Source organism: Lycorma delicatula, chromosome 1 (genome assembly GCF_047948215.1).
Source record: "Lycorma delicatula isolate Av1 chromosome 1, ASM4794821v1, whole genome shotgun sequence".
Lineage (NCBI taxonomy): Eukaryota > Metazoa > Arthropoda > Insecta > Hemiptera > Fulgoridae > Lycorma > Lycorma delicatula.
Window position 1 is genome coordinate 67716175 of NC_134455.1, and position 12782 is coordinate 67728956.

Genomic DNA, 12782 nt, shown 5'->3' on the forward strand with positions numbered 1-12782 from the left:
GCTCTGTTTTTTTTTTATAGTTAATAAAGAAGTTATTGCATTTAATGACAATAAATATAATCAATTACAGCAAGCTTTTTTACAAGCTCAAAAGAGCTTTTATAAGCAGTTTGTACGCCTTTGGCCTGTGAATTAAATGTACATATACTCTGCTGCATATGTATAAATAAATCTTATTAATGTGTTCAGAATAAACACTGTCTACTTAGAATAACAACTGCTAAAACATAGCAATATTAATAGTTTATAGAACATAATTCAGGAAGAACACAATAGTTGTTTATTCCCATAACTCATTATGTTTCATTATCCAGCTACTTTTTATAATTTCAAATTATTAAAAACTTCTTACATATAGCAGGATACATTTTGTATGACACTTATTGTATATATAAAATGGTTATTTCTCTATGCTTTAAATAATAGTAAAAATTTTATACTACTAAATAAATATTAAGCTTTTTAATGATTAGACCATATAAAAGAATGTTATCATTTTAGTTAGAGAAAAGGAAGATGGGATTAACTAAAATGAATTAAATGAATGAATGAATGGATTTAATGGATTAAATGAACTCTTTAGATAAAAGGGAAACTGAAAAGAATACTATGACAGAATTCATTGATCACATTCATTTAAAAAATCTGATTAAAACATATAAAAATTAAGAATTACATATTTTAAAGTTCAGCAAACAAGGAAATTGAAAAATTTACTTCTACTTTGCAATAAACTGCTTAACCAATTATGTTACTCTTAACCAAGCTCTGTACAAAAAGTAACAATAACATGACATCAGAAGTATGCTTATTACTTGCGATACCAATAATAATCTTGTCTTTTTCAAAATAACTTTTGCAAAGTAATACATTGCCTGGATGCTTTGTAAAAATGATCAAAGAAAAAGTGGTACTACCATTCTCATTCAACAACTAACAAATTTAGCAGGTAGCATTGAGAAATAAGTGCTTTCTGTCAATGCATCATCACATGTGTACTATTACCAAACAAGACAAACGTTCCCTGGCCACCTCAATGTGGGATCTCCCGGCAGGTGCCAACATCCCTGTTGAAGCAGCTGGCCTGGCCGGCCCGCTGAGGGAGCCGCTGGATGCAGACACTACCTTCCTGCTCTAGCTCGCTGGGCTTCAACCGCCCTGGATGACGGACTCAGCAGCAGGAGCCGCCCAGCATGGGGTTGCTCAGGGAGAACCACCTCAGCCACACTGGCAAAAGACAATCGACGCAGATCCAACACTCTGGGGCTCTGGAGGCCACCACTGCCACGCTGTAGTGGAGACTCAACTGCCGCTGAGGGGACGCCCGGTCTGATTTCAATGGACAAGCCGCAACTCCCTGACTACAGCCAAGTCGACTTCTCTGGAGACCAGCTTCCAGACCCTACAGCTCTTCTCAGAGCCAATGCAAAAACGGCCCTTTTCAGGCCTACCATAAGGTTACAAATTACAACGAGCTGTCAAAGCCAATTGTCATTCTCAGGGCTACTACAAGGTTATATGAAGTGCCATGTGCCGTCAAAGCATTTGGCGACAAAATATATATACATACACACACTACACTATTTTTTCACTATATACATAGAAATATACTTATTGAGAAAAAAAATACAATCGCTGATGACAATCATTAATTTTTTTAATCAGTTTATATTGAGATGAATTTGGTCTTGTTTTCAGATTGTTTTGTGATATTCAATGCTAAATTTTTTCATTTGATTGGAATGATGATTCTGATGGATTTGATTTGGATAAAAGAATAATTAGAATAAATCAAGACATAGATGCAATTGTAACCTCACAGAACATGAAGGGGGCCAGTGAGGATTTGGATGACCAGTTTACGGTACATTCCTTTCTCACTAAAAACTCTTTTTTCTTATTCTTGGTCCCTTCTTATCCACGGTTTTTAGGGAAATTCTACTTAGGCTTTCTACTATTATTAGGTTAGTTTTACACTACTAATAACACGTTGCTGTAATAATAGTAGTGCTCCCAAAAAGACGATCCACTCTGAATATTTGGTTTAGCGACTCTATCAAGTGGTAGATGGTGAGAAGTTACCATCTGTAGGATTATGCCTGAATGTCTCAAAAGACGATCCCTTCTAGGCAAGGTTAAGAAGACATCATCAGGTGTTCTTAGTATCAATAGGCTTGACTCTCATTGGAGTTACGCCTCACAAGATGCAGTCGCAAGTTCACTGGCTATGGCACTGGACAGGGTGGCTAGATCATGCTCCTTTCAGTCTCTGTGCAGTTGAACAGTGTAACATTGGTAACCCTACCTGGCTATTTTATTACATTAAGTGGGGAGTTAGATTTGGGACTCAGAATCATCTGCAGATGACTTGAGTACTTATTCTGCAGCTTCCATGCTGAGGGATCTGGGAATCACTAAAACTACACCATTCTTTGTATTAATATGGTCTGCTAGGGACATATCTTACTATGGACTGGTCAAAGGACATTCTTATCATGTGACTAAAAATCCTAAATTGGGGCTGGGGTGCTTCTTGAGTTTAGGCAGGTCTCTTAATTTCTCCATTATACACATATTACCAACCACTAAATTGTCATTTGTGCTAGATTTATCTTTTTCCTACAATAGTGTATAAAACTAAAAAATACAATTAAAATATAATTTTTTACAAGCTCTTGAAAAATCAACACACAGTAATAATAATAATATTCTATTTTAAAAACAAAAGGCACTTAACCTTTACTAATGCTATATCTTATATTAAAATAATATTCAAACAATAGTAACAGTTACATTGTTAGCATGGGGAAATTGTAATAATGTAACAAAAATTAAATATGACAAGAAACAACTATGTATATCATCTTTATATCATGATGATATTGTTACTAATAAATACAAAAATTTGTTTAATAAACAGGAAAATAAAATTTTGGAAAACATAAAACAAATCATCTTACCAATCATAATGTTGAACAGAATAGAAGCTGATAAGCTGAAAAATTACTGCAATAGCCATCTGTCCAACAAGTGATACAACAGGTGCCAACGACATGAGTGATGTCTGAGGAGGCTGGGATACAAGTGGGCCATCGTAAGCTTCAGTTCTTCCCAATACAAATGCAAATGTTGTAATAAGAAATAAATCGATAAATAGATACTGAATATCGGAAAGATTACTATCAATAGAATAAAGTATCATTACAGAGATAAACTGTGTAAGGCTGTAAGCAGCCATATATTTAAAGATTCCAAATGATGTAACAAGAGCAGCACGTCCCTCTCGTACAACTTGAACAAGACATTCTATGTTAGGATCTCGAGAAGTGAATGGTGATGCTACAGATGATTCTGCATCTGATAATGATATACCGGTATGAGCTGCCTTTAAAGCACCACAGTCATTTGCTCCATCACCACACATTGCTGAAAATTATAAAGAAAAACTAGTTACTATTACTATTAATGCTAAACACAGAAATAACAGCACTATGTTAGTGCTGTTGGGATACGTTATCCCAAACAATATTAAAAAAAAACATTTTTTTTTAGTTAAAATTACTCATTTCAGGAAAAAAATTCTTTGCTTCTTTAACAATTTTACAAAATATTACCGGGTTTAAAAAAAGTAAAAAAGAGACCTATAAATAAATTTCTGATTTTAATTCACCTTTTTGAAATGTGTGGCCAATTTCTATAAGCAATTGTGCTGTTTGAAACAAATTTGAATTGATGTTTTAGGGATAATATTACCCTTTTTTTTATTTTAAGTATTCACATATGTATTAAGACTATTTTTAAAAGATGTAGCTAACTCTTAGCTAACCAGAACAGTGGTTAACCAAAGAATCATGGATATGTTATAATTCACTAAAAGCTTATATTTAATTTTTTTTAAGATCTCAAAAGAAAGGTGAATACCAAAGGTTAATGTAAAATACCAAAGGACTAATACATACATAATCCAAAATAAGCCCAATAAAAAGAAAAAGTTAATTTAAAAAAATATAGTTAAGTTACACTACCTAAACATTTTTCATAAATTTATGCTCTACATACAATACAATTCTACATTTCTATAACTAACGCAGATTTATAGTTTAAAATAAATTTTTTTCAAACAAAAAAAAGAGTGCTCCTAAATAACTATCTCAATTACTATTTGGACACATCTTTCTTAAATTACTTTAGCTAAAAAACATTTTTCTTAAGAATTCCTATCATGTTTACCCTTAACAACATTTATTTCATTATTATGCACATATAACCTTTGATTTCTTTGAAATAACCTTCAGTTATTTTTGTTATAAATTATTATTTTATATATATATATATATATATATATATATATATTAATTAATTAATTTAGCTAAATCAGTTCAGAATTTAGTAATATTTTTTACCTTATTATTACTTCTTCATTTGTACATCAAAAGTGCTTTCAAGGATTTTCTTTCATCAATTGATCAAAAGATTAAAACTTTAAAATTACACATTAAGAAATTAAAATTATCGCATATATAGTGTGAGATTTAAATATTAGAAATTCTTAATAACATCAATTTTTTTAATTTTAAAATTTGTTCTTTATTTCCTATACATGCCTGTGACTGCTAGCCACTGTACAGATTGTATGCAGTCTGTAAGTAATGGCTGGCCACAAGCATGTAGAATTAAGAAATATAGTTAAAAATTTCCATAACTAATCTTGTTGGTAAAAGAATTCTTATTGGGGTAAGATATTTTGAGGAAATATATAGATGATGACTTAAAATAACTTAACTGTACTTAAGGTCAGAAAAATCTGAAATGTGTTGGAATGCATTTAATAATAATATTCAAGACGAAAAAGAGAGGTGTCATCTCTAAAAAGAACGTCATTCTTTTTAAAAATGCTTGTTTAAATATTATATCTTTTAATATAATTTAAATCAAACATCTCAAAATTTATCAAGTAATTACTCAACAGAGAAATTTTTAAACTTTATTTATGTACTTTCTTTTGGGGGTGAAAAACATACTTACCTGTTATCATCACTTGGAACAAAAATATCATAAATTAAATTAAAAACAAAAATTTTACAACTAGTATCACAGCTAACACACCGAAAACCTACATAAAACTAATATCACAGTAAGAATCTTAAAAAAATATGATATTCTCTGTTTTAAAAATAACAGCAAAAACATAAATAAACAATTTAACAAAGTCTGAGGAGAATTAAAGGGCCCCTTCTAGAATAATTAAATTAAAAAACTAACTACGAAAAAATGGGGACATAGATTACATAAAACAGAGACAAAACAGCATTAAACAAAACAATATTACCCTTTACTGAGGAAACAAACAAAAGAAAACATTATGTAGAAAGAATAAAAATATAAATAACAAAAAAAAAAATAAAAGATTCACAACTGACGATATATTCTTATGTAACAAACAAAATTAAACACTTTATCAATCATATTAGCATCACCTAGAATATGTTATATTGTGGTAGGTAATTTAAACCAGCAAAGAAAAACTGCTTCATGTATACAATCCAAAAGAATATGGTGAACAGTTAAGTTGAAGACGTATAGGAATATCACCAGAATAAAATATTCCTGTCAGTCTGGTGTGACCTATCTGCACTCAATAAAGAACAACCTCATTTCTCCTCTTTACTCTACTGGTCAAAAACAAAGAATGCACTGTGTTATTTACAAGTTGAAGATTGTTATCTACCATCGCATTCCACTCATTCTGTCAATCCATTCACAGTCATTGTTTTATAAAATTAGAAAAATGGAAACAAGAAAATGAGTAGTGAATTTGGCTAAATACGTTTCCTTAGCAGCAACATTAGCACAATTGTTCCCTGGGATCCTAACATGGCTTGGAATTCAGCAGAAGCTGACACGTTTATTATAATGGATTAGGAGAGAGTGCTTTGTGTATTTCTAAAACAAGAGGATGTTTTGAATACATGTCACCTATTGCTTGCAATGCACATGCACTCAACAAATGATGTACAATTGATGTACAAATGATGATTTGTAGTATTACTACAGATAATAACATGAAGGCATCTAGGATCATGATATTCATGCTGATCTTTATGTTAATAATATAAAGATCAGCAGCAAAGACACTTGTAATAGTTGGGAGTCCAAGAGATACATTTGTTCATCCATTACGTAAGTCTAGCAGACTAATTATTATATTTGGAGCCATCTGTACAGACAGTGTCATATGACTTTAAATCAGTAAGGATTTGAAGCAATTCTTGTAAAAGAATAACAGGGTTTGTTTCTAATTTATTATATAGACTCAAAGTCAAGTCAATATTTATAGGATTTAGTTTCCAAGGCAGATAAGGGCATATGTTAAGTGAACTCAATATTCAATAAAAAAAAATAAGCAGACAGCTCTAATACCAAGTATAGCAGATAACCAAGGAGAGTGTTAGCTTACAAACATGGTGATTAAAAAACAGAAGCTCAAAGTTTGGATGGTCTGGCAGGACTTCGATGTAGGCTACATAAGACAACATCAACTATTCTCATATCTGTTACAAAGGTATAAGAACAGATTCACCAGAGACAACAAAAAGGCTGACAAATGGACTTGAATGGAAGGTGCCTGTAGTGAGAAAAAGAGATGAGTTATGCACAGTATCCAGCATGTTTAATGTCATAAATTTTACACTACCACAGTCTAATCACGATCAAATCACAGTGCAGTAGAAACTAAGCATACAAATCCTGTCTGCACCCCATTGTGTTAGTTAGCACATGTAGTATATTTAATGCTTTCAACAACTCAAACATAGTTCCTTAAGTTGTTAATCCAGATCAGCTGCTAGTGAAATACATCCCTAAAAATTTAACTTCACTGGTAATTTTAATTTGTTTGTCTTTCAACAAAATAGAGGGATTGTAAAACTCTCTTAGGCATGAGAAGGATACACATTCGGTCTTCTTCAGGGATAATAAGAAGACCACACTTCTAACCGGGATAGTGTTCTGTAGAAGCCATTCTGCAGCCGGAGAAGATACACACGAAACTGTCAACATAGAGTGAACATCTATCTGGCTTGTGTACACATTCACTTATGCTAGTTATATCCACAGGGAACACAAAGTAATACTCAAGACTTTCCCCTGTGAACTCCATTTTCCAACAAATTATCAGATACGTATTTCCTACATGAACACAGAAGGACCATATGCAAAGGAAATTACTAATGAAGGCCAACAACATGTGACCTCCTAGATCCTACTTCAGTGTATTCAGAATACCCCTAGACAGTATCATATGCCTTCTTGATGATGTAAGATGACAATCCTCAATATAGCCACAAGGCAACAGATGATATAAATACTTCTTAAGTTTCCCTGGATTTGAGACTCCTTGCAAGTTTTGTGGAGAAACTTGAGTGTGGGTAAAAGGAACAGAGATATACATGGTCCAAAGTTCAACCCTAAGAGAAGTGATTTTTTTAATGTTTTCCAAATTTTACTAAAAATTTGTTTAATAATAATAAAGATGCAGTTATAAGAACCTTTCTTACTTTAAATATCACAGCAAAAGTCTAGGGAAAATCTTTTCTTAACACACTCAGAGAACAAGTGTCTGGTTCCATGTTTATGTGGTCATAACACCATCTTTAGCTAGCAGTACTGTACTGATTACAGTATAATCTTAAAATACTGAATTTCTATTATTACATTATTTGATTTTTTTTGATTGTATTAATATTTAGTCTAACAGTTTTCATATGTTTTAGTTTAAATTTTGCTGAATTACAAAAAAAGGACATGTCTCATTTTAATATTTGATATGAACTGATTTTTGGATCTTCTAAGGACTTTTCTATGTTTAGAAGAGAAATGAATCAGATTTTGTATAATCTGTTTATTTAGTGTATTACATTCTACTTCTAAAATAGTACTTTGTTATTTTTTGACTTTAGCTAGTCCTGTTATGTTGAAATCTGTTGAAATAATGGTAAATACATGCCAAAGGATTAGATTGTGAAATTTAAATGCACAACATTACAATAGTGACAAAGATCAACAAGAGTAATATATACAAGCGTTTTGTGTTAGGATATGAGATATTATAAAAGCTAATATAAAATTTCATTGTATCCAAACAATAATTTAAAATTAGAAGTTTAAAAATTGCATAACAATACATTTCATTGTGCAGATCATTGATTCCCGAAGTGGTCCAGGTGGACCCCCAGGGGTCCACAGGAGACTCGACGGGGGTCTATATTGACATGACAAAAAAATGGGGGTTCACAATTCGTAAGCGGGGGTCCACGAAAATTCATCTGGTTTCGATAGTGAAGAACTAAAATGTTGGCTTGAATTTGCGTATCAATGTAGGCAGATAATGTTTTGAGAAGCTCAGCGACTGTTACTTGTAAAAACTTGCATATTCCATATTCAGTTCAACAAACGTGTCGAGACTTGCAAAGCACAGCCGCCGCCGCAACGCTTGTTCAGACTTGTGGTGTGTGTGCTAGCAATCTTGCATGAACTTGTTTGATTCTTCATTAATATAAATATGACTGCCGAGGATAAACGTTACTCATTTGTTTCCGGAATTTCAAAAAGAAAAGTAAAGTGAATAGATGTTAGCGTTTGCCAGTGTCGGAAAAAGTAGTAAGTATTACCTGCTTTTTTGTTATACTTACTTTTATTTTATTTATTGTTTATTTATTTATTTGACAATTTATTGTACACGTCAGTAAACAAAAAATACGTAAGTACAAAAGGCAAGGCTTATTCCTAAAAGAAATCTCTTTCGTTTAAGGATTTATTAATGTTTGGTCAAAATTTTTTTTCAGATATATAAAAAAACTATTGGAATCGGCTTAAAAACTGATCCTGAACATACCATTTCCCGATTGTAATCCTTATTCTGTAACACGCTGTATATTTTCATAAATTGTACCTGTCTTTACATACTCGTAACGTGCATCAAAGTAATAAATAAATGATTAAAATCCCAAAGTTGTGATATCAAAATATTGGTTATTTAAAAGAATTTTATATAGAATTTACAGAAATACATCAAAATATAATTAATGAAAAAATGTTTTACATCACATTAAAATCGGTTCAGCCATTTTCATAAAACTTTATTATGGATCTTACAGATTTATTGCTTTTAATAATTAGAATCAGTTTGCCGCTGGTACTTTATTTCATTCCAATAATTAATTAATCCTATTCTGTTAAAATAGTCATATCCTGTTAAGTAAGACCGCCTTGAGATTACTAAAACAAATTTTTTTTTATTTACCAGTAGGTAACTGATACAAAACATGGCTGAATCTAAGAAGAAATGTCGACTGTACAGTGTTGATTATTTAAAATTTGGATTTCTTCCATCAAAGGCAGGCAAGAGATTGCCTATATGCCTTTTGTGCAGCAAAATTTTGAGCAATGACTCTATGAAACCATCGAAGCTCGAAGATCATCTAAGAAGGTGTCATCCTGATAAAATAGGTAAAGATTTGAAATATTTTCAAACATTGAAGGAAAAATATGAAAAGAGACCTACTGTGCACAGTATGTTCGCTTTCGACGTTACATCTGAAAGTAACGATGATGGCTTGTGGGCATCGTACAATATTTCATTACTTATAGCGAAATCAGGAAAACCGCATACCATTGGAGAACAGTTAATTTTACCCGCTGTTGAAGAGGTTTTAAAAACTGTTCTGTACAAATCTCCATTTGACATACTCAAAAGAATTCCTTTGAGTAACAACACTGTACAAAGACGTATTGATGAAATGAGCTCTGATATTGAAAGTTTCTTGTGTAATTATCTGCAAACAACTCATTTTTCTATTCAACTGGACGAGTCAACTTTACCTGGTAATAAAGCATTATTATTGGCATATGTTCGATTTGTTATGGATGAAGAAATTCATGAAGAGCTACTATTCGCAAAAACTTTGGAGATGGACACCAAAAGTGAATCAATCTTTAATGTCCTGAGTGATTTTTTTTAACGAAAAATCAATTCCATTCACAAACGTCATTTCGGTGGCAACAGATGGAGCTCCTGCCATGGTCGGGCGATATCGTGGGTTTATAAGACATCTTAAAAGAATTATACCAGAGGTAACTGCAATTCACTGTGTCATCCACCGACAACACCTAGTAGCGAAAAATCTGAGTGATAGATTGCACCAATCGCTTCAACTTGTAATTAATGCTGTTAACAAGATAAGAAGCAATGCATTGGACACGCGTTTATTTGCCCAATTGTGCGATGAAAATGATGAAGACTTCCAACGGTTGCTCTTACATACTGAAGTACGCATTGTCGAAAGGTGCATGTTTAACAAGATTTTACTCACTTTTTGAATCAGTTTTAGAGTTTCTGGAAGGTAAAGATTCAGATTTAAAAGAAAATTTGATCACTTTGAAAGCTGACATCGAGTATTTGACAGATTTGTTCAAAAAATTTAATGACATTAACTTACAATTACAAGGGGACAGTCTCAATTTAATAAAAACAAAGGGTGTAATTTCAGCTTTTCTTGGAAAATTGAAATTTATGAAGCAAAATATTAGTCGGCGCGTATTTTCCCAGTTTTCAAACTTGTCACAGGTAGAATGCCTTGATGAGGATATTCAGACATACGTTCAACATTTAATTGCCCTGCATGATGACCTCAAAATCAGATTTGAAGATATTCTGACGTTGGAAATACCACCATGGATCATAAATCCATATGATGAAACGGAAGTGGAGAATGTGATATTACAAGAGGAGCTACTCGAGCTTAGCACTAATGAGGAGCTGAAGGTGAAATTTAAAAGAGGGTATCAAACATTTTGGCTGCAGGCAGAAATACCAGAAAAATATCCTGGACTGTGGGGAATTGCGAGAAAGCTTTTGATAGCGTTTCCCTCGTAATATCTTGTCGAAAAAAGTTTTAGTGTCGTTACAAACCTTTTATCAAAAAAAAAGGAGCAGATTCAATATCACAGAATTGTGTGATTCAATATCACACAATATTTGCACTTATTCCTAACAAAACTGAAGCCAAATATTGATAATTTGCTGTCAATCCATCAAGTACATCCCTCCCATTAAAATTGTAACTATTTTGTGATTGTCATTGTAGAAGTTACATTACGTTATTAATGTTTAATTTTAATTATATTACGACAATTTTATTATATTACATTGCAATATGATAACAATAATAATTCATAGTGTAATGATTACATATCTGAATAAATGCAACACAAAAAAATATACTGTTTTTCTTTTGCTTTTTACCACTCTGAATGGGAAGTTTTCTAAATAAAATAAGTGAGAATTGATTGCTTTCTTGTGCTGTGAGTAGATGTCAAAAATGTAAAGCTGGATGGAAGCATTTTTTTTTATTGACCAACTTTACTTTTTTGACATCCACTCACAGCACAGTCAATAAAAAAAAACCAATCAATTCTCACTTTTTTTTCGGAAGCTGTTAGTTCGTGGAACTCAGCCGTAACGCAAATTTTCATAGTTAGATCTAATCTTCACATTTTCCGTTGACTGGAAATATGGTAGAAATGTAGCTGCAGGGGGTCCACCGGAACCAGCAAAATTTTGAAAGTGATCTATGAGAAAAATAAGTTTGGGAACCTCTGGTGTAGATTGTAGCCAAATGCCTTCGATAGCACGTGGCATCTTAAAACCTTGTGGTAGCTCTGAGAAGAGCTGTTGGATCCAGAAGGTTTCTTCTTCTTTTTCTTCTCTAGTCAGTAGTTGGCAATGAATTGAAGTTTGTTCAGCTGTTCACTCTTTTATAGAAGCCTGGTAATGGTGGGGCCACAGTGCTGCTGTAGTGGGAGAGTTGTGTGGTCAGCTACCTTTGTGCGAGTGGCACTTGTGCAGGCTCATACATATACTGTATGACGTCTAAGCGGCTAGTGTTGCACTCGCCGATATGAAGTTTGGCATATATGTAGCAACAAGATATATTGAAAATTACATTTCAATTAAAACGCTTTGTAATACTGTAAAAATACAATATTGCATTACAGTCAGTTCATTATTTTTATAAAATAGAAAAAACCCCTACTTTATAAAAAATATTTTTAATAGATCTAAAAATACTTATTAAATATGTTTAACATCTTTTAAGAATATAAAAATAAAAATGAAATTTTTTTATGAAGCTGAAATAGTTGGTTCTTATTTTCCTTTTACTTTAATTCAAACATGCCATAAACAAAATAAAATATCTCTTACCAACATAATATCCTAAAGCCTGTAATTCAAGAACAAGCTGTTGTTTTTGATCAGGCGACATGCGAGAGAACACTGTACCACGAGTAGCAATTTTAGGAACAAGATCTGGATAATGGTTTCTTATTAAACTCCAAGTAGGTCCAGTTAAGGCAAAAGTATAATTTGTTGCAGATCCAAAATCATTTGGTGAACTGAAATTACACAAATTATCTTGTTAAAAAGATTATAAAAGCAACTGTGTAAAGAAAAAAATAATTATAAGAAAGAAGTATTGTGAAACCTGTATATCTGTATATACCTGTATATATCTCCCAAATATGGGTAGTGTTACAATTTTCAATACCTTGAAATTTGGTAACTTAATGAAATGTAACAAATAGTACATGTTCTGAACAATAGAAAAAAAAAAAAAAGTAAAAATAATTTGTGTGTTTTATTACAACCTACTATAAAACAAGAAATAGTAGAGTACAAGAAGTACTTATTTAAAATTGAAATGTTCTCATAAAGGAGGATTTTT

At 32.1% G+C, this 12782-nt stretch overlaps 1 protein-coding gene across 3 annotated transcripts in view; it reads right to left on the bottom strand.

Annotated features, from left to right (window-relative positions):
* anne (polyamine-transporting ATPase anne boleyn) overlaps positions 1 to 12782 on the bottom strand; it is a 229047-nt gene that overhangs the window by 14276 nt on the left and 201989 nt on the right. For all 3 annotated transcript variants that reach the window (XM_075356201.1, XM_075356192.1, XM_075356211.1), the window contains 2 exons: positions 12263 to 12453; positions 2961 to 3426 (listed from right to left, as the gene is read on the bottom strand). In XM_075356201.1, the coding sequence (XP_075212316.1) occupies positions 2961 to 3426; positions 12263 to 12453 (657 nt within the window). The remainder of the gene's footprint in view (positions 1 to 2960; positions 3427 to 12262; positions 12454 to 12782) is intronic.